This window comes from Lepisosteus platostomus, chromosome 7 (genome assembly GCF_059453375.1).
Source record: "Lepisosteus platostomus isolate fLepPlt1 chromosome 7, fLepPlt1.hap1, whole genome shotgun sequence".
Classification (NCBI taxonomy): domain Eukaryota; kingdom Metazoa; phylum Chordata; class Actinopteri; order Semionotiformes; family Lepisosteidae; genus Lepisosteus; species Lepisosteus platostomus.
Window position 1 is genome coordinate 2,273,979 of NC_142617.1, and position 24,984 is coordinate 2,298,962.

A 24,984-nucleotide genomic window follows, 5' to 3' on the forward strand; every position below is an offset into this window, starting at 1 on the left:
TATTCAGAAAACTTTCACAATTGGCTTTCTAGGTGACGTCAGAAAACCAAGAAGACACTTACTATGCAGAATTCAACCCCTGTGACAGTATTCCTTTTTAATTCTTATGAAGCCAAAGGCAACATTAAGTATTTGTACTTCTCGGTCACCCTACTGATATATCTTTTGATTGTCTTTGTAAACACAGTTCTTATAACAACAATTGCTAGAGAAAGAAAACTCCATGAACCCATGTACATATTTATTTGTAACTTGTCCCTGAATGGGCTGTATGGCAGCACAGCATTTTATCCCAATATCTTGGCTAACCTCTTGTCAGAAACACCCTCCATATCTAGAGCTGGGTGCATGATTCAGATATTTTGCACACATACATATGGATCATTTGAGTATTCAATTTTGGCCTTGATGGCGTATGATCGATATGTGTCCATATGTCATCCATTGATGTATAACAGCATTATGACCCCATTAAAAGTGACTCAGCTTTTAGTGTCTGTATATATGTACCCAGCTTGTATTATGTTGATACATGTTGTTCTAACGGTTCAGTTGCCTCTCTGTGGGTTTATAATAGACAAAGTCTACTGTGATAATTGGTCAGTTGTCAGGCTGTCATGTTCAAATGTGTCTGTTAACAGTGCCTTTGGACTCTTTGTCACAGTTATTGTTATGTGTCTTCCATTCACTGTGATCATCTACTCATATGTCAGAATCCTGGCAGTGTGTCTGAAATCTACAAAGGAAGCTCGTGCTAAAGCTCTACGGACCTGCACCCCTCATTTACTGAGCTTCACAAACTACAGCTTAGCCTCGTTTTTTGAAATTCTTCAACATCGTTTTGACCTCGGTAATATGCCCCATTTAGTTCGCAGTATGATGTCAATAAACCCTTTTCTGCTGCCTCCACTTTTAAATCCTATCATCTACGGAGCTAAATTGCAGGAGATAAGAAGAAGGACCATAAAAATGTTCTTTGGAAGAAATACAAGTTCTGTTGGAGTACCTGCAAGTGTAAAGCAGTAAACCATGTGTCTTTCAAGTATGAAGTAAAAACACGTTCAGCAGAAACTTCAGTGAAAAATACTGTTCTGTAATTCACCAGTTTGTCATATTACAATGAAGACACCTTAGTTCTTCAGACCTCAGTATGTTGTTGTACAATTAGTTGGGGAAACCTCTTCTTATCTCTTATGTGATTGACTGTTCTCTTTTGCTGGAACTAAATAATTCAATACTATCAGTGTATTGTTTTGTTTCTCTTTGGATTTTCACAGTTCATCTATTCAGTAAGTTTAATGGCTTCTGTGCTATTTTTTGTTTTAATCCATTATTTTTTTCAAACAGAATATCTTTGAATAGCTGTCCTCCATTCTTTAGTCTAGCCTATGTATCCTTACCAGTTCTAATTCTCATAAATTTTCTTTCCTGTTCTTATCTTCCTTCCACTGACATCTGACAAGATGTGTCTGATTCCTACATGTGACCTTTAGACAACAGAAATCAGTTCATTTATGCTAATGAATAAGGCCTACCCATGTGTAGCATTTTTTTCTTTAATGAAAATGCAGTTTTCTGGGGTGGTCTTTTTTAATATGCATATTATAATACTTGAAGAGTTTTGCTTCTTAAAAATAATAACCCCTTACATTTTATACAGCGATTTTCTGGACACTCCTCTCAAAGCATGTTATAGGTAATGGGGGCTCTTCTCCACCAGCAATGTGCAGCCCCACCTGGATGATGTGACAGCAGCCATAGTGTGCACATTACACTCAGCACACATCAGCTATCAGCGGGGAGGAGAACAGAGCGATGAAGCCAATTTATAGATGTGAATTATTAGGAGGCCATGATCAGCAAAGGCAAATGGGAAATTTGGCTAGGATGCCGGGATAACACCCAGGAATTTTTAGTCTCATCTCATCTAAACTATGTTTTTTTAGAGTATAGTGTCCCAGTCAAACTACACAGACCACAGTAGCAACCTTATTTTTTCCCTGGTCTCCCATCCAGGTATTGACCAGGCTCACACCTGCTTTGCTTCAGTGGGTTGCCAGTTGTGAGTTGCAGGGTGATATGGCTGCTGACTTCTTCTTGTGCAGTTCATCAGTAAAATTAAGTAGGTTTCCACTTCTCAATTAGGTATCTGACTCAGGTAATATATTTTGCATCAGTTGTTAAAAGTGTTATTTTTACACATATGTAGCTTCACGGAATTTACAAATGTCACAATCATATATAATGTTTTATTTGCAGTTTTTGGGGTGTCCATCATAAACTTGGAAGAGGCTTTCTTTTAGTGCAGCTCATCAATAAATTGACTGGAAGCACATACTGTAGAGTATCTGTTCACTTCTCAATTAAGTATGGGGCACAGATGAACTAGATGACATAGTTTTCACAGGCTTGCTTTCCTTTTCTCATCACCCTGCCCTTCACTACACAAATCAGTTTCATACAACATACATATCAATAAACAATACCTATCATGTGCAGTAGTATATCCACAATGTATACTGTTGTTTTTTCATGAAAAAAAAAACAGGCTTTTTTAATGTGGCTATTAAAAAAAAGGCAGGGTGTTCATCAGTCCAGTGACCGAGTAGAAGCACATACTGTACAATATGTTTTACTTTTCAATGGGATGTAGTATAGGTATATGTTTTGCTTTATTTCACAATAGGATTATTTGTTCTATAACACAACCTCCTTAGCCTCTACATTTCCTGATCCCATAGTTCCTGAATTTAGGGAAAAACATAAATTGATCATTTATTTAATAGAAAGTTTCATTTTCCATTGCACTGAAAACATATTCTATATGATTAAATAATGATAATAAATTACATAAATTACAAGCTACACTTGATCAAAATTACTGATGTTATAACTGCTTGCGGAGAGATATACAATGACCCAGAAGTGTTTCAAAAATAAAACATGAATAAAATAGCTGAAAAACAATTCACATAGAATGAATGAGAAGCACACCAAAAAAATATATATATATATTGATTGTAAATATTGCAGTGTTGTAATAAAAGTGTGGTTTATGTGCCTTAAAAAGAACTCCTGGAGCTAGTTGAATATTTGCAAGACTGCATAAAACCCGACATGGCTAGTCTTTAGGGTTTTCTTAAAGTCGTCTGTTTTCTACATTTATGTTCTATATTTCTAAGCTGTTTACTAAAAACAAATAACAAAACTTTTAGGGGAAAGGAATCGATACATTGTTCAATGTAAAATGGAGCTCCGAGGGTTCGCTCCACCAATTAAAAACACTGTCCCAAAACAATTTCACATTTTCCAGATAGGAACAGGCCTTAAAAGGAATATAGTGGTTTTGTCCAGGGGCACAATTCCAGGTATCACTTCTCAAAGTACCCTCCCTTGTCATTAATTTGCTATTATTCATTGCACTAGAATTCCAAGGGATTTTCTCAACTATTTCATGAGGACTCACTATTGCATTATGCAATCTTAACCTAATATCGTTTGACTAAAATTCTGTGCTATTAAATATGACTGCATATACTGCCAGATACTGTATGTACTGTAAATATGCCTATGGAAGCACATTGCTGCCAACAAGGAAAAGAAAAATCCTCTCCCTTATCTCATAATTACCAGATAAGGAATTATTATAGTAATTCTCACATACTTTATGTGATCATGCGATAGCACAATTGTCATATAATACCTATATCAAGTAGCAAGCAGCATGTGTAGGCTGCAAGTTAAAGGTTTATTCCATGCTGAAAAGAAAAAGAAAAAAAAAGAAAAAAAGAAACACAAGACCTCACAGCCAAAACATTGTTTATTTTCTTCTCTTTTCAGCATGGAATAAAGCTTTAACTTATCCCTTTAATACCTATATCAATACGTGCGGACTTACAGTTTTAAGCAGTCGAAGTGATTGCACGTACTGTATAACTGTTCATAACCGAACCATCATTGTTTTGATCTCTGAATCCCACAAACTGGTCCTCATGCTTGTAATGATTCTTTTCATATTTGCTAAAAAGTGCAAGACTTCATTATGACTAAACCCCAGTCGGAAGTTAATCTGTACAAATTCTGCAATGCTGGACATTGACACAATCATTATACCAAAAGTGCCAGCCAAGTTCGCGGTAGCTTCTACATGCATTCAGTGCACAACATAACAGGTTGTACATACCGTACACCGATGTAAGCATTGCTACTGTATCTAGTAATTATGAAATAAGGGGGAGATGTTTTGTTCTTGGTGGCAGCAATGCTTGTCCGTATATGCCAGCTGTTTGCCCAAATAATGAATTTTAGCTAAATCGTTAAATTAAATTTTCTGTTTCTACAGTGTTTGCTACACCATTCTTTCCAAAGGATGTGAAAGCGATTTCGACATAGGAGGGGACCTATCCACTTCTCCAGAACTGAGGTGCAGCATACACCTGGGCAACACACAGCAGCCATCAAACACCAACAGTCCCACTCCAAAGCAGATCAGGGGGAGAAATAAGAAATTGCTACAATAATTGAATTTAAGAAGACCAGACTATGCAAATCCATGGTATCATTATGAGCAATGAATCTGGAATTCAGTATAGTGTTTCCCCTAAAGGACAGAATCTCTCACAATATCTTTTACTGCATACAATATACTATATCAATGTTATATTAAGAACATGTCACTGAGTATCTTTCATTATTATATATTCTAATACAGTATGTCAAAAATCTTAATCTTAAATTATTTAAAATCAGCCTTTTATTTTACAGAGATACATGTGTGGTACTGTATGTTAGGGAAGATCTGTGTTTCAGTGCTCATTGGATCTTCAACAATTGTCTCATTGAGAGAAATTACATAAGGGCTTTGTATATTAAAACACAGCATGTATTTTCTATTTACAATGCCATGGTGTTCCTGTGATATATCATTTTACAAGGCTGTTGTATGCCAAGCCCCTGAGACTCCCAATGTACCCTAGAGCAGATTTTTCTTTGTTTCAAACTTCAGTTATCATATTCACACACGGGAGTTGTTAGAGAGAAAAAGCCTATCCATTCCCTACAGAGGAGGATAGAGTATAAAACTCAATAGAAAGTGGTATCTTCTTTAGCACAGACCCATCCTAAATCACTGCTCATGGTAAGAATTTAAAGGTATGTATGATTGCAGCAATCAACATTGATACTATTGAAAATCAGATTATATATTTAATAGGACAATATAGTAATGTAAAATCTAGAATTATTTTTAGAATATCATTATTAAAAAAAATCAGATTAAACTCAGTGTTCCCAAACAAGTCCTTAATTATTTAACATAACAGTTAAATGCTTATTTGTGTTAGAAACAAAGAAGAATTTTTGACACTATACAGTAACTAATTACAGTAAATGTTTCGTGTAGTTTTAAATACTCCATGCTGATATGTACTAGGAGAATAATAAACACCAAGTGTTTTAATTCTCTGTTCAATTCAGCTTCAGGTCATCATTGGGTAAATTCTTTCACCAACAATGGTTAGTAATGAAAGTTTTTTTTTCTTCCATGTTAACAGTTCTTCTCCTTTAGACAGGAAATTCTCCTAATGAAGACAGAGCAAAACAATCTAAGAAGGTACTGATTTTTTATCACAGTACTAGGAAATGTTAAAATATACTGAATACAGCTTTTAATTAAAATACATTTAAATCACATTATTTTTTGCTAATTAGAAAGTGATACAGTAGCAGCAGTGAAAATGACACAGAATGATGTTGGTATTGAAGCACAGTAACACAGGAATGGGACCTTGGGCTCAATTCCAGATCTGATGTGCTGTCTGTGTTGAGTTTGTATGTCCTTCATGTGTTTGCATGTGTTTCCTCCTAGTGCTCCAGTTTCCTCCCACTGTTCAAAAATACACAGGTAGGTTATTTGGCTTCTGGGAAAAAGGGCCCTTCATCTGATTGTGAAAATGGATGGATGGAGGTATTGAAATACTATGAAGACAACAGTTGTAGGGAGAACTGTGGTTGAACAGAGATGATAGTATGTTAACAGTACTTTTGAAGATAACATCCAAAGTTAAAATGCCGTTAAACAATATATTCATATATATTTCACAATTTGTTTCTTAGGTGCTTTCCAGAACACTGAGAAGACACTTACTATGCAGAATTCAACCCCTGTGACAGTATTCCTTTTCACTGCTTATGAAGCTAAAGGAAACATTAAGTATTTGTATTTCACAGTTACCCTATTGACTTATTTTTGTATTGTCTTTGTAAACACGGTTCTTATAACAACAATTGTTAGAGAAAGAAAACTCCATGAACCCATGTATATATTTATTTGTAACTTGTCCCTGAATGGGCTGTATGGCAGCACAGCATTTTATCCCAATATCTTGGCTAACCTCTTGTCAGAAACACCCTCCATATCTAGAGCTGGGTGCATGATTCAGATATTTTGCACACATACATATGGATCATTTGAGTATTCAATTTTGGCCTTGATGGCGTATGATCGATATGTGTCCATATGTCATCCATTGATGTATAACAGCATTATGACCCCATTAAAAGTGACTCAACTTTTAGTGTCTGTATATATGTACCCAGCTTGTATTATGTTGATACATGTTGTTCTAACGGTTCAGTTGCCTCTCTGTGGGTTTATAATAGACAAAGTCTACTGTGATAATTGGTCAGTTGTCAGGCTGTCATGTTCAAATGTGTCTGTAAACAGTGGCTTTGGACTCTTTGTCACAGTTATTGTTATGTGTCTTCCATTCACTGTGATCATCTACTCATATGTCAGAATCCTGGCAGTGTGTCTGAAATTTTCAAAGGAAGCTCGTGCTAAAGCTCTACAGACCTGCACCCCTCATTTACTGAGCTTCACAAACTACAGCTTAGCCTCGTTTTTTGAAATTCTTCAACATCGTTTTGACCTCGGTAATATGCCCCATTTGGTTCGCACTATGATGTCAATAAACCCTGTTCTGCTGCCTCCTCTTTTAAATCCTATCATTTATGGAGTTAAATTGCAGGAGATAAGAAGAAGGACCATTAAAATCTTCTATGGCAGAAAAACAAATTCTATTGGAGAATCTGAGGGCAAGAGCAGAAAAACATTTTTGTTTCAAGCATGATGTAAAAACGCTTCAGAAGAAATTTCAGAAAAAAATCCATAACTGTCCAGTTGGTGCAGTTGAAACCTTGATTCTTTAGATTTCTTATGATATCTTACACTGAATTTGGGAAATCTATTCTGGCACATTTTTGTAATTCATTGTATCCTTTTTCTGGAACTAAATATATTTTTCTATTCATATTTTCACAATTAATTTATTCATTTATTTAGCTCAAATGTTTCTAGGCTATTTTTATAAATCAGTTCTTGTTTTAAACACAATATCTTTGAAATTCTGTCTTCCATTCTCTAATCTAGTTTAGTAGTATTATTAACATTTTTTTCCATTCTAGTTTTCATAAACTGTCAATCTTGTTCTTGTCTTTTTTCCTGCCCCTGATATCTGTCAAGATGTGTTAGAATTCTTGCCTACAAGTGACTTCAAGACTACAGAAATCAACATACAAATCAATAAATGATCCCTATTATGTTTTTTGTGCCCAAAGTGTTGTGTGTTTTTAAATGAAATTTGCAGGGTTTTTTTTTGGGGGGGGGCAGGATTTTTTAATATGCATATCATAAGAACTGAAGGGTCTTTCTTCCTGTGAAGTTCACCAGTATACTGTATGTCACTTCTCCACGAAGTATCTGACATGGATGATATATTTTGGGTCAGGAGTAAAAAGAGGAATTTTTACACATACTGTATGTAGCTTCAGGACATTTACAAATGTCACAATCATGGCTTACAGTATATAGAACATGTTTTGGTTTCTTTCACTATTTAATGAATTATTCGTTCTAAAAGAGCAAACAAGATTACATTTAAATCGTGAAGGTACTTCACAACTTTAAGGAACTTATGAAACATAATAATTTACAGTCTTGCGCACAGATTGAAAAATACACAATAAACAATTTATTGATGTAACCAAAACATGCATAACAGGCAACAGATTTAATAGAATATATATCAGTGATGTTATCTGCTGTGACCATGGGATGATTAATTATTCACTTAGGGATTGCAAAGATTCAGAGTTAATAACTTCAGAGTTAAAAATATGCTTTCACTATTATGCGTTACAGTCTAACTTGTAGGTTCTATCAGTCTGATATAACTAAATCACATTTATATTCTTATACACATATAATTATGCATTTACTATTGTGAACTAAACATCAAAAATGCATTTGTAATAATAGTTCTCTTGAGAATGATGTGATTAATGAAGTAATACTCAACAACCTGTTGGTCAAACCTCCTAGATGAGTTTAAAATTTGAGTTTGTAAAAAGCTGGGTGGGTTTGTCGGGGCAGACACAGGAGAGACAGAACTTTTCCTTGTGCTGGGCTCAGGTGGCTCTGCCACAGTAGCTTCTTGCTGACTTTGGTCTTTAAAAACAGTCTGTACAGGTTGTCTTCTTGAGGCCTGGCAAGTTAGACAAAGGGGTTTTTTTTCCAGCTATAGCTTTTGTTCAAAATACTTAGATATTCTGGATGTCCAATTGTCTAATTTCATTGATTGGGTGAAAATATCATTAGGTTTGTGAACACAAGATTTCTTTTGTTTCAGGAAGATTATCTTCAACAGAATTCTGTACTTTACTAACACTCTCAAGCCTGATGTCCTGGAGAAACCTCCGGACCTCGACTTCTTGCTGTCAGAGGTTTGAAAAAGTCCGTTTGTCAGTTCGAGAGAGAGATTTGAAGTCAGTGGTTAACTGTCAAAGATGTACTGGGTTACAGGTTATATGGGGCAACATCATTAGCTGAGAGACCATCAGGTTTGGTTCTGATACCCTATCTACAGATCACCTATTGGTGGATCTCAGTTTGGGTAAATGATCATGCCCTGTGGCTTTGAGATCAGGACCTAAGATCAGGTCCAGATGTTCCTATGGCTCTCTGATGGACACCGTAGCACCAGCAGTGACATCCATCAAGGGAGTTTAGATTGTCACTGTCATTGGGAAGACCATTATCCAAAAGACAAACTCACCTCCCTTACTTTACCAAATGCAAAGAACACTAGGTCATCTTGTGGCTGAGATCAGGCCTCTTTTATATGCCTGTGCATTTAGAGAGATGCACCACACTGCTTGGTCCAGGCACAGAAGGATTATTAGAAATCTTTATTAACACTTAATTCTAAGTGAAATAATAGACCTTGTGACTCTAATATGTGCAGAAACATTCTTTTACATCTTCCTCAACAACTCCTTTTCAGTTTTTACTATGTCTTCTCTTCATTGTGATCATTATCTCTTGCAATTCTTGCAATGTGACTGAAAGCTTCAAAGAAGTTTTGAGCTGAAGCTTTATAAACCTATGCCCCTCATTTATAGTACCTAGTTTCACAAACTATTACATTGCTGCGTTTGTTGAAGTGCATCACATTTGTTTCAATGTCATTGTTGTTTAATCATTTGTCTAACACAGAAAAATGACACAGAACCTGTGTATAATTCAACATACCGTACACAAGTTTAGCTATACTTTATTATCTGTACCATGGTGTTTGTGTCCCAAATAATTTTACAAAGCTGAAAAAGAGAGCCTAAGCTATATTGAGCTTGTAACCCCTGTATCTCAAAGTGTTACTGGAGACTACAAAACTCCAGTTACCTCTCACACATGGGAGTTGTTACAGCAGAACAAACCCATCCAGTCCCTACAGATGAGGATAGAGTATAAAAGGTGGTATTGTCTTTAGCACAGACCCATCCTACTGTAAGTCACTATTCATGACAAGGATTTTCAGGTATGTACTGTATGACAGCAGCAATCTTGATGAATTAGATTAGATTAAATCGGTTAACATACTGGACTGTAGGAAGTAAAGTCTAAAATTGTTATCAGTATTTCATTTAAAAAAAGTTTAAGATTAGATTTACTGTTTCCTAACCAATCCTTTACTCTTGTAAAGACTTGTAAAGGCTGAATTGTGTTTGAACTAAAGTGGAATAAGGAACACTGCAGGTATTTACAGGATATGTTCTGTGTACTTTTTACATTGTTTGCATTGTAATGGTCTAGGAGAACAATAAACACGTGGAGTTTTAAATCTCTGTTCAGCTCCAGGTTGTCACTGGGGAAATTCTCTCACCAATAATTAGTTATGAAATTTAACGTTGTGTTTATTGTTCCCATGTTAACAGTTCTTCTCCTTTAGACAGGGAATTCTCCTAATGAGGACAGAGCAGGACGTAAACTAAGAAGGTATTCAGTTTTGATGTCTCAGTGCAAGGAGATATTAAAATATACAGTATGTGAATTTGAAGTATGTCAGCTTTAAATGTTTTATTAAAACACATTACATCGACATGACTTTTTGTTAATCAGACATTCTCTATAAAACGTTTTTGTTTTAAAAAAAGTACGTATGTGAAGCGAAGAAAACACTTTAATAGGTTGACATAAAAAAATGTACAGTGAAAGGAGTAGAATGTTTTATTATAGTACATTTACTATAGTTTTAATTAAAACTTCTAATGGTATAAAAACCAAAAAACAGTATATTCAGAAAACTTTCACAATTGGTTTCCTAGGTGACTTCAGAAAACCAAGAAGATACTTACTATGCAGAATTCAACCCCTGTGACAGTATTCCTTTTTAATTCTTATGTAGCTGAAGGCAACATTAAGTATTTATACTTCATGGTCACCCTCTTGATATATCTTTTGATTGTCTTTGTAAATACAGTTCTTATAACAACAATTGCTAGAGAAAGAAAACTCCATGAACCCATGTACATATTTATTTGTAACTTATCCCTGAATGGGGTATATGGTAGCACAGCATTTTATCCCAATATCTTAGCCAACCTCTTGTCAGAAACCCCCTCCATATCTAGAACTGGCTGCTTGACTCAGATATTTTTTATATTCACGTATGGATCATTTGAATATTCAGTTTTAGCTCTGATGGGCTATGATCGATATGTGTCCATATGTCATCCACTGATGTACAGCAGCATTATGACTCCATGTAAAATGATTCAGCTTTTAGTGTTTGTATATACATACCCCATTTGTATTAATTTGATACATCTAATTCTAACAATTCGGTTGCCTCTCTGTGGGTTTATAATAGAAAAAGTGTACTGTGATAACTGGTCAGTTGTCAGGCTGTCATGCTCAGATGTGTCTGTAAACAGTTCCTTTGGTTATGTCGTGACAGTTACTGTTATGTGTCTTCCATTCGCTGTCATCATCTACTCCTATATCAGAATCCTGGCAGTGTGTCTGAAATCTACAAAGGAAGCTCGTGCTAAAGCTCTACAGACCTGTACCCCTCATTTACTGAGCTTCACAAACTACAGCATCGCCACATTTTTTGAAATTCTTCAACATCGTTTTGACCTCGGTAATATGCCCCATTTGGTTCGCACTATGATGTCAATAAACCCTGTTCTGCTGCCTCCTCTTTTAAATCCTATCATTTATGGAGTTAAATTGCAGGAGATAAGAAGAAGGACCATGAAAATCTTCTATGGAAGAAAAACAAATTCTATTGGAGAATCTGAGGGCAAGAGCAGAAAAAACATTTTTGTTTCAAGCATGATGTAAAAACGCTTCAGAAGAAATTTCAGAAAAAAATCCATAACTGTCCAGTTGGTGCAGTTGAAACCTTGGTTCTTTAGATTTCTTATGATATCTTACACTGAATTTGGGAAATCTATTTTGGGACATTTTTGTAATTCACTGTATCCTTTTTCTGGAACTAAATATATTTTTCTATTCATATTTTCACAATTAATTTATTCATTTATTTAGCTCAAATGTTTCTAGGCTATTTTTATAAATCAGTTCTTGTTTTAAACACAATATCTTTGAAATTCTGTCCTCCATTCTCTAATCTAGTTTAGTAGTATTATTAGCATTTTATTCCATTCTAGTTTTCATAAACTGTCAATCTTGTTCTTGTCTTTTTTCCTGCCCCTGATATCTGTCAAGATGTGTTAGAATTCTTGCCTACAAGTGACTTCAAGACTACAGAAATCAACATACAAATCAATAAATGATCCCTATTATGTTTTTTGTGCCCAAAGTGTTGTGTGTTTTTTAAATGAAATTTGCAGGGTTTTTTTTTTGGGGGGGGGCAGGATTTTTTAATATGCATATCATAAGAACTGAAGGGTCTTTCTTCTTGTGCAGTTCACCAGTATACTGTATGTCACTTCTCCACGAAGTATCTGACATGGATGATATATTTTGGGTCAGGAGTAAAAAGAGGAATTTTTACACATACTGTATGTAGCTTCAGGACATTTACAAATGTCACAATCATGGTTTACAGTATTTAGAACATGTTTTGGTTTCTTTCACTATTTAGTGAATTATTCGTTCTAAAAGAGCAAACAAGATAACATTTAAATCGTGAAGGTACTTCACAACTTTAAGGAACTTATGAAACATAATAATTTACAGTCTTGCGCACAGATTGAAAAATACATCATAAACAATTTATTGATGTAACCAAAACATGCATAACAGGCAACAGATTTAATAGAATATATATCAGTGATGTTATCTGCTGTGACCATGGAATGATTAATTATTCACTTAGGGATTACAAAGATTCAGAGTTAATAACTAATGTGATTAATGAAGTAATACTCAACAACCTGTTGGTCAAACCTCCTAGATGAGTTTAAAATTTGAGTTTGTAAAAAGCTGGGTGGGTTTGTCGGGGCAGACACAGGAGAGACAGAACTTTTCCTTGTGCTGGGCTCAGGTGGCTCTGCCACAGTAGCTTCTTGCTGACTTTGGTCTTTAAAAACAGTCTGTACAGGTTGTCTTCTTGAGGCCTCGCAAGTCAGACAAAGGGGGGACTCAGTTTTTTCCAGCTATAGCTTTTGTTCAAAATACTTAGATATTCTGGATGTCCAATTGTCTAATTTCATTGATTGGGTGAAAATATCAGTGGGTTTGTGAACACAAGATTTCTTTTGTTTCAGGAAGATTATCTTCAACAGAATTCTGTACTTTACTAACACTCTCTCAGACTGATGTCTTGGAGAAACCCCCGGACCTTGACTTCTTGCTGTCAGAGGTTTGAAAAAGTCCGTTTGTCAGTTCAGAGAGAGATTTGAAGTCAGTGGTTAACCGTCAAAGATGTACTGGGTTACAGGTTATATGGGGCAACATCACTAGCTGAGAGACCATCAGGTTTGGTTCTGATACTCTACCTACAGATCACCTATTGGTGGATCTCACTTTGGGTAAATGATCATGCCCTGTGGCTTTGAGATCAGGACCTAAGATCAGGTCCAGATGTTCCTATGGCTCTCTGATGGACACCGAAGCACCAGCAGTGACATCCATCAAGGGAGTTTAGATTGTCACTGTCATTGGAAAGACCATTATCCAAAAGACAAACTCACCTCCCTTACTTTACCAAATGCAAAGAACACTAGGTCATCTTGTGGCTGAGATCAGGCCTCTTTTATATGCCTGTGCATTTAGAGAGATGCACCACACTGCTTGGTCCAGGCACAGAAGGATTATTAGAAATCTTTATTAACACTTAATTCTAAGTGAAATAATAGACCTTGTGACTCTAATATGTGCAGAAACATTCTTTTACATCTTCCTCAACAACTCCTTTTCAGTTTTTACTATGTCTTCTCTTCATTGTGATCATTATCTCTTGCAATTCTTGCAATGTGACTGAAAGCTTCAAAGAAGTTTTGAGCTGAAGCTTTATAAACCTATGCCCCTCATTTATAGTACCTAGTTTCACAAACTATTACATTGCTGCGTTTGTTGAAGTGCATCACATTTGTTTCAATGTCATTGTTGTTTAATCATTTGTCTAACACAGAAAAATGACACAGAACCTGTGTATAATTCAACATACCGTACACAAGTTTAGCTATACTTTATTATCTGTACCATGGTGTTTGTGTCCCAAATAATTTTACAAAGCTGAAAAAGAGAGCCTAAGCTATATTGAGCTTGTAACCCTTGTATCTCAAAGTGTTACTGGAGACTACAAAACTCCAGTTAACTCTCACACATGGGAGTTGTTACAGCAGAACAAACCCATCCAGTCCCTACAGATGAGGATAGAGTATAAAAGGTGGTATTGTCTTTAGCACAGACCCATCCTATTGTAAGTCACTATTCATGACAAGGATTTTCAGGTATGTACTGTATGACAGCAGCAATCTTGGTGAATTAGATTAGATAAAATCGGTTAACATACTGTACTGTAGGAAGTAAAGTCTAAAATTATCAGTATTTCATTTAAAAAAAAGTTTAAGATTAGATTTACTGTTTCCTAACCAATCCTTTACTCTTGTAAAGACTTGTAAAGGCTGAATTGTGTTTGATCTAAAGTGGAATAAGGAACACTGCAGGTATTTACAGGATATGTTCTGTGTACTTTTTACATTGTTTGCATTGTAATGGTCTAGGAGAACAATAAACACGTGGAGTTTTAAATCTCTGTTCAGCTCCAGGTTGTCACTGGGGAAATTCTCTCACCAATAATTAGTTATGAAATTTAACGTTGTGTTTATTGTTCCCATGTTAACAGTTCTTCTCCTTTAGACAGGGAATTCTCCTAATGAGGACAGAGCAGGACGTAAGCTAAGAAGGTATTCAGTTTTGATGTCTCAGTGCAAGGAGATATTAAAATATACGGTATGTGAATTTGAAGTATTTCAGCTTCAAATGTCCTATTAAAACACATTACATTGACATGACTTTTTGTTAATCAGACATTCTCTATAAAAAGTTTTTGTTTTAAAAAAAGTACATATGTGAAGTGAAGAAAACACTTTAATAGGTTGACATAAAAAAAATTTACAGTGAAAGGAGTAGAATGTTTTATTATAGTACATTTACTATAGTTTTAATTGAAACTTCTAATGGTATAAAAAACAAAAAAACAGTATATTCAGAAAACTTTCACAATTGGTTTCCTAGGTGACTTCAGAAAACCAAGAAGATACTTACTATGCAGAATTCAACCCCTGTGACAGTATTCCTTTTTAATTCTTATGTAGCTAAAGGCAACATTAGGTATTTATACTTCATGGTCACCCTCTTGATATATCTTTTGATTGTCTTTGTAAATACAGTTCTTATAACAACAATTGCTAGAGAAAGAAAACTCCATGAACCCATGTACATATTTATTTGTAACTTATCCCTGAATGGGGTATATGGTAGCACAGCATTTTATCCCAATATCTTAGCCAACCTCTTGTCAGAAACCCCCTCCATATCTAGAACTGGCTGCTTGACTCAGATATTTTTTATATTCACGTATGGATCATTTGAATATTCAGTTTTGGCCCTGATGGGCTATGATCGATATGTGTCCATATGTCATCCACTGATGTACAGCAGCATTATGACTCCATGTAAAATGATTCAGCTTTTAGTGTTTGTATATACATACCCCATTTGTATTAATTTGATACATCTAATTCTAACAATTCGGTTGCCTCTCTGTGGGTTTATAATAGAAAAAGTGTACTGTGATAACTGGTCAGTTGTCAGGCTGTCATGCTCAGATGTGTCTGTAAACAGTTCCTTTGGTTATGTCGTGACAGTTACTGTTATGTGTTTTCCATTCGCTGTCATCATCTACTCCTATATCAGAATCCTGGCAGTGTGTCTGAAATCTACAAAGGAAGCTCGTGCTAAAGCTCTACAGACCTGTACCCCTCATTTACTGAGCTTTACAAACTACAGCATCGCCACATTTTTTGAAATTCTTCAACATCGTTTTGACCTCAGTAATATGCCCCATGTGGTTCGTACTATGATGTCAATAAATTTTGTTCTGTTGCCTCCTCTTTTAAATCCCATCGTCTATGGAGTTAAATTGCAGGAGATAAGACGAAGGACCATGAAAATGTTCTTTGGAAAACATATAAATTCTGTTGGAGCATCTGTGGGCAAGAAGCAGAAAACCACTTTAGTACAGAAAAATGTATCCATAACTCTCTAGGTCATATTTGTTATTAGTTATTCATTCCTTAGTTATTCAGACTTCGTATGTTGTCTTACTTTGAGCTGGGAAAATCTGTTCTGACCCTTTCTCTTAATGTACTGTCCTCTTTTGCTGAAATTAAATATAACAACACTTTATATATTTCATTGTATATATTTTTCTTTCTCTTTTTATTTTCAACATTAGTTCATTTAGTTAAACAGTTTCTTGATAATTTTTATCTGTTCTTTGTTTCAAACAGAATATCTTTGAAATGCCTTGTCTTGTCTATACTGTATCTATGTTTTTCTATTCTAGTTTTAATCAACTTTTTTTTCTCATTCTTATCTTCCTGAACCTCATATCTGTCAGGATGTGGCCTTGCCTACATGTTACTGTACTTCAAGACTACAGAAATCAGTTTCGTATAACATACAAATCAATAAATAATCCATATCATGTAGTTGCGCTCATTACTGTATGTAGTTTTTTTGTGTGAAATTTGCCATTTTTGGTGGGGTGGGCTTTTACGTAAATATGCATATCATAACAAAGGAAAAGTCTTTTTTCCTCTGAAATTCATTAGTAAAATGACTAAGAGAAGCACATGTAGTACAGTATATGTTCACTGCTCAATTAAGTATCTGACGTGCATGATATACTGTGGGTCAGTTTTTAACTGTAGGGTTTTTACACATATGTAGATTAAGGGATTTACAATCATGTAAATGACACAATCATGGGATATGACATAAGGATATGACTTTCACTATAACAGAGTGCAAGATAATCATATGTCATATAAGAGCAAACAAGCTTTCCAGACCATAGACCACAAACTACCTCATATACAAAACTACAGAGTCACAAAAATAAAAATATTAAAATGCAGATCAGTGTAAGGTTCAGGCTAGGGAAAATAATTTAGTTAGCACTTTTCTGAGGCTTTGATCTGTAAGATATTATGTCATGAGAAAGGTTATTTTTAAATTATTTAGGGACCGTAACTGTAAAATGAATTAATTAAATACATATAAAAACTAGGTCATGGCACCAGCTTGCTATGTAAGCAATTGACTGTGTAAAGATTTATGATAATCTCTCTCCTAATTTCATTTAACACTTAGTGTTACACAGCATATATGTATTTTTATTCCCCACTTAATATGCAAATATGGACTGACCAGGCAACAAGCTTAACAAGAGAGAAAAATATGTATCAATTGAAATAAAACACAAATGCAACACTCAACAATCACAACAATAAGGTATATTGATATTTCCAAGTTTGTGAGTCCGTAGCCCTGATTTATACAGACATTTAAAAAAAACTTAATTCTACCCCTGTAATCTAAACACAAGAAACGCCTTAAAAGGCAAATAGGGAACCTCTGTCTTACTAAATAAAAGAATCATAGCTGTGATTAAATCCCTGTCAGATGTTAACAAATTGGGAATGTAAGTCCTTCCTGTTACGCCCAGGGTGCCAGAACACATAGCTCCCATAGCAACCAGCCGGGTACACATGAGAAGTCAAACACCTCCCAATGACAACAGAACACGATCGGGGAAGCCGTCTTGCCCCCACTTCTTAAAGGGCAATTACCTCATTAGCACCAGGTACAGTACGTATGCCCTACCTGTCCAGACTCTGTGTCGTGGAGCTTCCTACCGGTGTGTGGAAGTGCTCCTGGCATGAGCCAGCCTGCCAGTACTTCCCGTCCTGTACTCGCCCTGAGCCCATCTGAATCCTTGATTCTGATTCAGAGCCAGAACTTGCTACATGTACCGTGGATGGTGTCACCTACCTAATATGCTTGGCTCCGCAGCTCCATGTTCTGTTCTGCAGGCCTGCACTGCGCAGCTCCCCTGTTCTGCTCTGCGGGCCTGCACTGCACAGCTCCCCTGTTCTCTTCTGCAGGCCTGCACTGCGCAGCTCGTCTGTTCTGCTCTGCGGGCCAGCATTGAGCAGCTCCCCTGTTCTGTTCTGCAGGCCTGCACTGCACAGCTCCCCAGTTCTGTTCTGCAGGCCTGCACTGCGCAGCTCCCCTGTTCTGTTCTGCAGGCCTGCACTGCGCAGCTCCCCTGTTCTGCTCTGCAGGCCTGCACTGCGCAGCTCCCCTGTTCTGTTCTGCAGGCCTACACTGCGCAGCTCCTCTGTTCTGTTCTGCGAGCCTGCACTGCGCAGCTCCCCTGTTCTGCTCAGTGGGCCTGCATTGCGCAGCTCGTCTGTTCTGCTCTGCGGGCCTGCAAGGCGCAGCTCCCCTGTTCTGTTCTGCAGGCCTGCAAGGCGCAGCTCCCCTGTTCTGTTCTGCAGGCCTGCACTGCACAGCTCCCCAGTTCTGCTCTGCGGGCCTGCACGGCGCAGCTCCCCTGTTCTGCTCTGCGGGCCTCCACGGCGTAGCTCCCCTGTTCTGTTCTGCAGGCCTACACTGCGCAGCTCCTCTGTTCTGTTCTGCGAGCCTGCACTGCGCAGCTCCCCTGTTCTGCTCTGCGGGCCTGCACTGAGCAGCTCCCCTGTTCTGCTCTGTGGGCCTGCACGGCGCAGCTCCCCTGTTCTGTTCTGCGGTCTGCACTGAGCAGCTCCCCTGTTCTGCTCAGTGGGCCTGCATTGCGCAGCTCGTCTGTTCTGCTCTGCGGTCTGCACTGCGCAGCTCTCCTGTTCTGCTCAGTGGTCCTGCACTGCGCAGCTCCCCTGTTCTGCTCTGCAGGCCTGCACTGCGCAGCTCCCCTGTTCTGCTCTGCAGGCCTACACTGCGCAGCTCCTCTGTTCTGTTCTGCGAGCCTGCACTGCGCAGCTCCCCTGTTCTGCTCAGTGGGCCTGCATTGCGCAGCTCGTCTGTTCTGCTCTGCGGGCCTGCAAGGCGCAGCTCCCCTGTTCTGTTCTGCAGGCCTGCACGGCGCAGCTCCCCTGTTCTGCTCTGCGGGCCTCCACGGCGTAGCTCCCCTGTTCTGTTCTGCAGGCCTACACTGCACAGCTCCCCTGTTCTGCTCTGCGGGCCTGCACTGCACTGCTCCCCAGTTCTGTTCTGCAGGCCTGCACTGAGCAGCTCCCCTGTTCTGCTCTGTGGGCCTGCACGGCGCAGCTCCCCTGTTCTGTTCTGCGGTCTGCACTGAGCAGCTCCCCTGTTCTGCTCAGTGGGCCTGCATTGCGCAGCTCGTCTGTTCTGCTCTGCGGTCTGCACTGCGCAGCTCTCCTGTTCTGCTCAGTGGGCCTGCACTGAGCAGCTTGTCTGTTCTGCTCTGTGGGCCAGCACTGCACAGCTCCCCTGTTCTGATCTGCTCAGCTGTGTTGTACCTATTCTGTCAGCCTTCTGTCTGCATAGCCAGGTCATCTGCTGTTATACCAGTCAGCCTGGCACACACTGTACCCAGCTCTCACTTGTCTGCTTGCCTTCACCAGACCCAGCCTGTTTTTACAGACAGGATTGCATCATAACACCTACTGTACTCTAAGCAAGGCATCGGTAATAAAGGAATAAGGTAATAAATTGGAGCTCCCTCAATTAAATAACAGGATGTACCTTAATAATGAGTCTCAGAGTCTGGACAGATTCTATTTTCCAGTGTATTTTGAAGGAAACAAACTCTCTCACAGTGGTTTATTATAATGATAATGGTTACTTCCTTGGATGGCATGGTGGCGCCGTGAGGAGCATTGTTCCACCTGGACCTTGTTGGGTAAAAGTGCACCTAACGAGCTTTCGAGTGATTGGCAAGTTGCAATGACTCACTGCACAAGCTGTATTACTGGTCGGAGGGTTTAAAACAAATTGACAACTTTTTGTGAAAATACATAAACTATAACTATAGCATTCTCATTTCAGAAAATGTTGTGTTTCTTTTTTCCATAGTAAACATCATCCTTACTGAGAAGTTATAAGATTTTATATATTTATGTAAGCCCTTTGGGAGAAAATGTCACATTACCACACGTCACCTAAAATTATTATGACCATCTTTGCACTTTCTATGGACCATTGAACCAGCTGACATGGGAAGCTCAAACTGTTACAGTCCATGAAACAATATTCGAGAAAACATTGGCAAAGGCATTTTGGGGTATTTCCAGAACAGAATGTGTTCCTTAGTGTTCCTGACGCTTGCACCAACACACACGTTGGCTAAAACAAAGCTACAGTCTGCGTAACACACATCAGTTCTCCGTGCTCAGTGTCCTATATCAGGTCTGTCAATGACAAACGTTCATCTGTCAATAAAGTCTTCTAACTTTACCAGTCTTCCCATGTCTTGGATATTTTCTAATGGAGAATTTTATCTGTCAAGGAACCACATCCTATATAAAAGAACTGTTAGCACTGAGCAGTGCAGGCTGGTCATTTTCATGTAGATGGTCAGTTGAAGTCATTCTGTCAATGGAGAGGTTATTGCTACCTGAAAGTCCTCATTCTGTTACCACCTCAGTTTAAGTTTAATTACAAAGATAGTCCTGGGCCTGTCTCACGACCCTTTGCCTTCCAAAATGTAGCCAACAGTTTACAAAGCTGGTTTCTCTAAAAACCATAAACTCACTCAGCTCACTTTTATTAATAAAAAATAGAATAAGAAACTATAGTTCCTTATATATCTATAATATCTTTCAGTCTCTAGGATCCCAGAGAGCTTTAAAGTCACCACTGAGGTAAAGAACCCACATTTTGGCCACAAGATGGAATAAAAACCATCTGAAGAACAGGATCCCAGACAAGCTCTACAGACAGAAGGAAGGGTTCAGGTTCAGACTCAGGTCTATGAGGTCCAGGTGAGATTGCAAACCAGAGCTATTGCATGTGGAATTCAGTCACACCTGCCAAGTGTGTCTCATGTTTTTCATGTATAAAGATTGTTTAGAAGAGAGAGTCAGTCTATAGAGAATTTCAATCGAATAAGTTTGGCCAAGTCTGAGAAATAAGAGAAGTGACTCAGAAGAAGAGGCCTGATCACCTTCAACACTTATTAGACTGAAGAACACCATAAGTCCAGTCACCAGAAAAAAAAGGTAGTTCACTAAAACTCTTTCACCATAGACTGCTGATCTCAGGAGGATGTCCGAATACAATATCATTCTTTTAAGACATGAGAAATACGGTGTATGTAAAAGACAAAAAATTAGAATACTTTAATGATTCAAGGTAGTACTTATCCATTTATTCATCAATCATGTACAAGTATTATGTACATTCATAAAATGGTTTTCATTACTTTGGTACGAATAAGTTAATATCTTTGACACATTTTTATTGTCTCTTGTTTTCTTGATTTATTTAGTCCTTCAGGAGTTTTTTCTCTTTTCTTTTATTACTTCAGGCAGGTATCACAACAGCTTCACAACAGATCCCACTGCTGTTGCCTTGTTGCTATTGGTGATCAGGAATGATTTAAGAATTATTCTTATCTCATATCATTATAACAGAGCATGAGCCTGAAATCTTTTGGGATGTTTCTAAGATCATGAACGATAAGCCTCACTTTAAAAGCAGAAGATAAGGCTGAGATGCTGTGCCGTCCTGACAGCTGACAGGAAATGAAAGGGTGATCGAGACAGGAGTCACTGTAGTCACTGCCTATAATCAGGTAAAACATGTGCTTACAGAAAGTATTGAATTTACTGTATATTACAGTAAGACAGTTTAATAGCTCTGAACTGAATCAATACAGCAATGCTTCATTCTTTTTAATGTCATTTTATATTAAATTTGTTGTATCTAGCTTTTTACTATAGACATTATGATTCAAAACAATGAGAAAATAGTCATATTAAAGTTGTGGATTTTTTTTGATGGTTCATTTTGCTCACAAGCATGTCAGATTTGACATGTAATTCCAGTGTGAGAAATATTTTTCTTAATGTATTTGGGAAACGTGTTGTATGAAAACTAGACATGCTCCACTGCCATGGCAATAAATGAACTCAATAACTGTGTCATACAAGAAATAACCGTTAGAGCACCTTTACCTTTATGAAGATTTTATGTTAGATGAAGTGTTCTTGATAAATTCTGAAGTAATATGTACTGAATGGCATGTATAAAAGCTATTGTGTTTGGGGCACACAGAAATATAAAAATAAAACTATCTGAAAACCACTTTCACACTAAATAAGGAGAAGGTGTACTGGGTAAATAAACACAAATTAATTTAATGAAAACTATCACATTACACATACAGTACTACAATAGCAAACTTTTATAACGTTTATTTTATATAATGTTTACATTTAATATTAATGTTGCTTTTGAATAAAATGCAATGAGATATTTGTGGTATTTTATATGTTCTTCTTTATTTCTAGACTTAATCAGGAAGAAATTTCAATTGCCATTAATGGACAACCTATCTTATTATCCAATGTTAAGACTCTCAGGACTGAACACTACAAGAACAAATAAATATATATTTTTTTCTTTCACTTTGTTGGTCTATCTTTCTATCACTTTTGTTAATTTGACACTTATTGTGACCATCCTTCTGGAGAAATCTCTACATCAACCATTGTATATCTTTGTTTGCAATTTATGTGTTAATGGACTGTATGGAACTGCTGGTTTCTATCCAAAACTGTTGGCTGACTTTCTCTCGGACTCTCATGTGATCTCATACAGTGGATGCTTGATTCAAGTCTGTGATTTACTCCTCTCGTTTATGTGAAATAGCTAACTTAACTGTAATGGCTTATGACCGTTATGTAGCAATATGTAGGTCTTTACAATATAATTCAGTTATGACTCCTCTTCTAATTAGTAAATTAATTCCTTTTGCTTGGATTTATCCTTCTTTTTCAATGATATTATCCATTTTGTTGACTGTCAGGCTACCTTTATGTGGAAATCGCATTGAAAAACTTTACTGTGAAAATTGGTCAGTGGTGAAACTGTCCTGCATACCATCTACATATAGTCTTGTGTATGGATATATTCAGATTCCAATGTTTTTTGCACCTGTGATTTATGTCTTTTATTCCTATGGACAGATAATTGTTGCCTGTAGAAGATCTCAGAAGAACCAAATTAAATTTATGAACACCTGTCTGCCACACCTTCTAACCTTTACCAACTTCATCATTGCCATGCTCTTTGATGCACTACACAGTAGATATGGGACAAGTGACATGCCCCAGTCTCTTCGTAACGTTATGTCACTAGAATTTCTAATCATCCCTCCTCTTTTCAATCCCATCATTTATGGTTTAAAATTACACCAGATCAGGAGAAGAGTTTACAACATATTTAGGTGTCACAAAATTGCTCAGAGCTAGTGTATAGTAAATAGCTGCCAAAAGAAAATTCAAGAGTCAAGAATATTGGATATTGATGTTTACATTATAAAACATTTCATATTATCTGAACAAGATAAATCGACAAGATAAAAAAAAAAATAGAGGTGAGAGGCCTTCACAAAAGGTAAGAATATTTTTCATAACATTACTTTCTTTGAAAAATTGACTTGATATTTTTTTTCACACACCCCCAGTGTGAAATCTTCTGCTGGAATGTAAGAATGGTTACAAATGAATGGAGGCTATTTGGTCCACTTAACCAAATGTATATAAGTTTCCCATCATATTTTATATGAAATTGAAACAGTGACATTAACAAACATGTAGCTTTTTTTTAATTAATTTTCCATTAATAAAAATGTGTTGTATTTATTTGGGACTTCATCTGTCTGTTTGGGAGCAGAACTGGATTAAATTACCCCTTTCCCCATTTACATGCATTGTTTTATTTAATTTTTTAACATTGTCTTTATTACTTTATTGAATTACACGTATTACATGTACAGTACACAACAATTATAAACAAGCATATGTAAAATATAAAACAAGACCAAATGTTGAGATAGAATGATTTAAAATAAATTTGAGCTTGTAAACTTACTGTAGCATAAAATAGCATAGTCAAGACAACCAACATGTGTTTAACTAAACTACTCATATTAGTCATGGGAGTAGAGGTTGACACAAACGTAACAGATTTTCCTCATACTTTCTCAATACATTAGATTTTGTTTGTCAAGGTACTTTTTTCCAGTTGAAAATATAAGGTGATTTCTCTCAACCACATTAGGCATTATACTATATTATACCACATTTTGCAATATACTACTTTTACAGTGTAAAGATCAGATTAATTCCCAGTGGGCAAAAGACGTATAATATACGTCTATTAAACGCATACCTTAGAAGTCTAAATGTGGTCTGCAATTCGTCTAGAATGAAATTCTAATATACGTCTATTGTTATACGTCAATTATACGTCTATGATTAGATGTTCATTATACGTAAATGGTATATTCTATAATATAGTAGTTCTATTATATGGATAAATTTAGAGGACTATTATACTTATATGGTAGGAGTTCCGGATTACTTTAGAGGACTATTATACGTATATGGTTAGAGGTATATTATACGGATAACTTTAGAGGTCTATTATACGTATATGGTTAGAGGTCTGTTATACATCAAAGATAGGTTTTACAGGTGTAGAAACTAATAAATCAACCCAATGATTTGGTTTAGAAATTTATTCTGAAAAAACACATTCACACCTGAAAAATATGTATTTTCTGAGGGGGGTGACACTCTGCACAGTGTATGAAGTAAATTATTTTCGCAGTAATTAATTTATTATATTTATTACTATATTTATTATACACGTGTAAATTAATTACTGCGAAAATAATTTACTTCATACACTGTGCAGAGTGCTGTAATTTACTTCGTGCACTGTGCAGAGTGCCGTATACTCCTAGTTGAGGCACACACGATACATACAGTAAAAAGCCTCAGGCACTGTGTTAGATGTGTTTTCGACGTTATATATGCGTTTATTAACGTCGTCGATTTTACGGTTGCTATTCGACGTTGATTGTACGTCGCGGCGACGTATATATACGTATAGCCGCATTTTCGCCGTGA

General features: G+C 36.9%; 4 protein-coding genes and 1 pseudogene across 4 annotated transcripts; all 5 read left to right on the plus strand.

Moving 5' to 3' along the window:
* Positions 1–63: 63 nt before the first annotated feature.
* Positions 64–1,026, plus strand: LOC148657836 (olfactory receptor 52D1-like). Its single transcript, XM_088638284.1, has one exon. The coding sequence runs from the start codon at positions 64–66 to the stop codon at positions 1,024–1,026; it is 963 nt and encodes a 320-aa protein (XP_088494410.1).
* Positions 1,027–6,146: 5,120 nt separating this feature from the next.
* Positions 6,147–7,130, plus strand: LOC148657837 (olfactory receptor 52E8-like). The gene has a single exon (XM_088638285.1). The coding sequence runs from the start codon at positions 6,147–6,149 to the stop codon at positions 7,128–7,130; it is 984 nt and encodes a 327-aa protein (XP_088494411.1).
* A 3,512-nt stretch (positions 7,131–10,642) lies between these two features.
* LOC148657838 (olfactory receptor 52E8-like) lies at positions 10,643–11,683 on the plus strand. Its single transcript, XM_088638286.1, has one exon. The coding sequence runs from the start codon at positions 10,694–10,696 to the stop codon at positions 11,681–11,683; it is 990 nt and encodes a 329-aa protein (XP_088494412.1). The 5' UTR covers positions 10,643–10,693.
* Positions 11,684–15,029: 3,346 nt separating this feature from the next.
* Positions 15,030–16,170, plus strand: LOC148657839 (olfactory receptor 52E8-like). The gene has a single exon (XM_088641882.1). It carries the CDS (start codon positions 15,081–15,083, stop codon positions 16,080–16,082), a length of 1,002 nt encoding a protein of 333 aa, XP_088498008.1. The 5' UTR covers positions 15,030–15,080; the 3' UTR covers positions 16,083–16,170.
* A 6,242-nt stretch (positions 16,171–22,412) lies between these two features.
* Positions 22,413–23,576, plus strand: LOC148657840 (olfactory receptor 52E8-like; annotated as a pseudogene).
* The last annotated feature ends 1,408 nt before the right edge of the window (positions 23,577–24,984 follow it).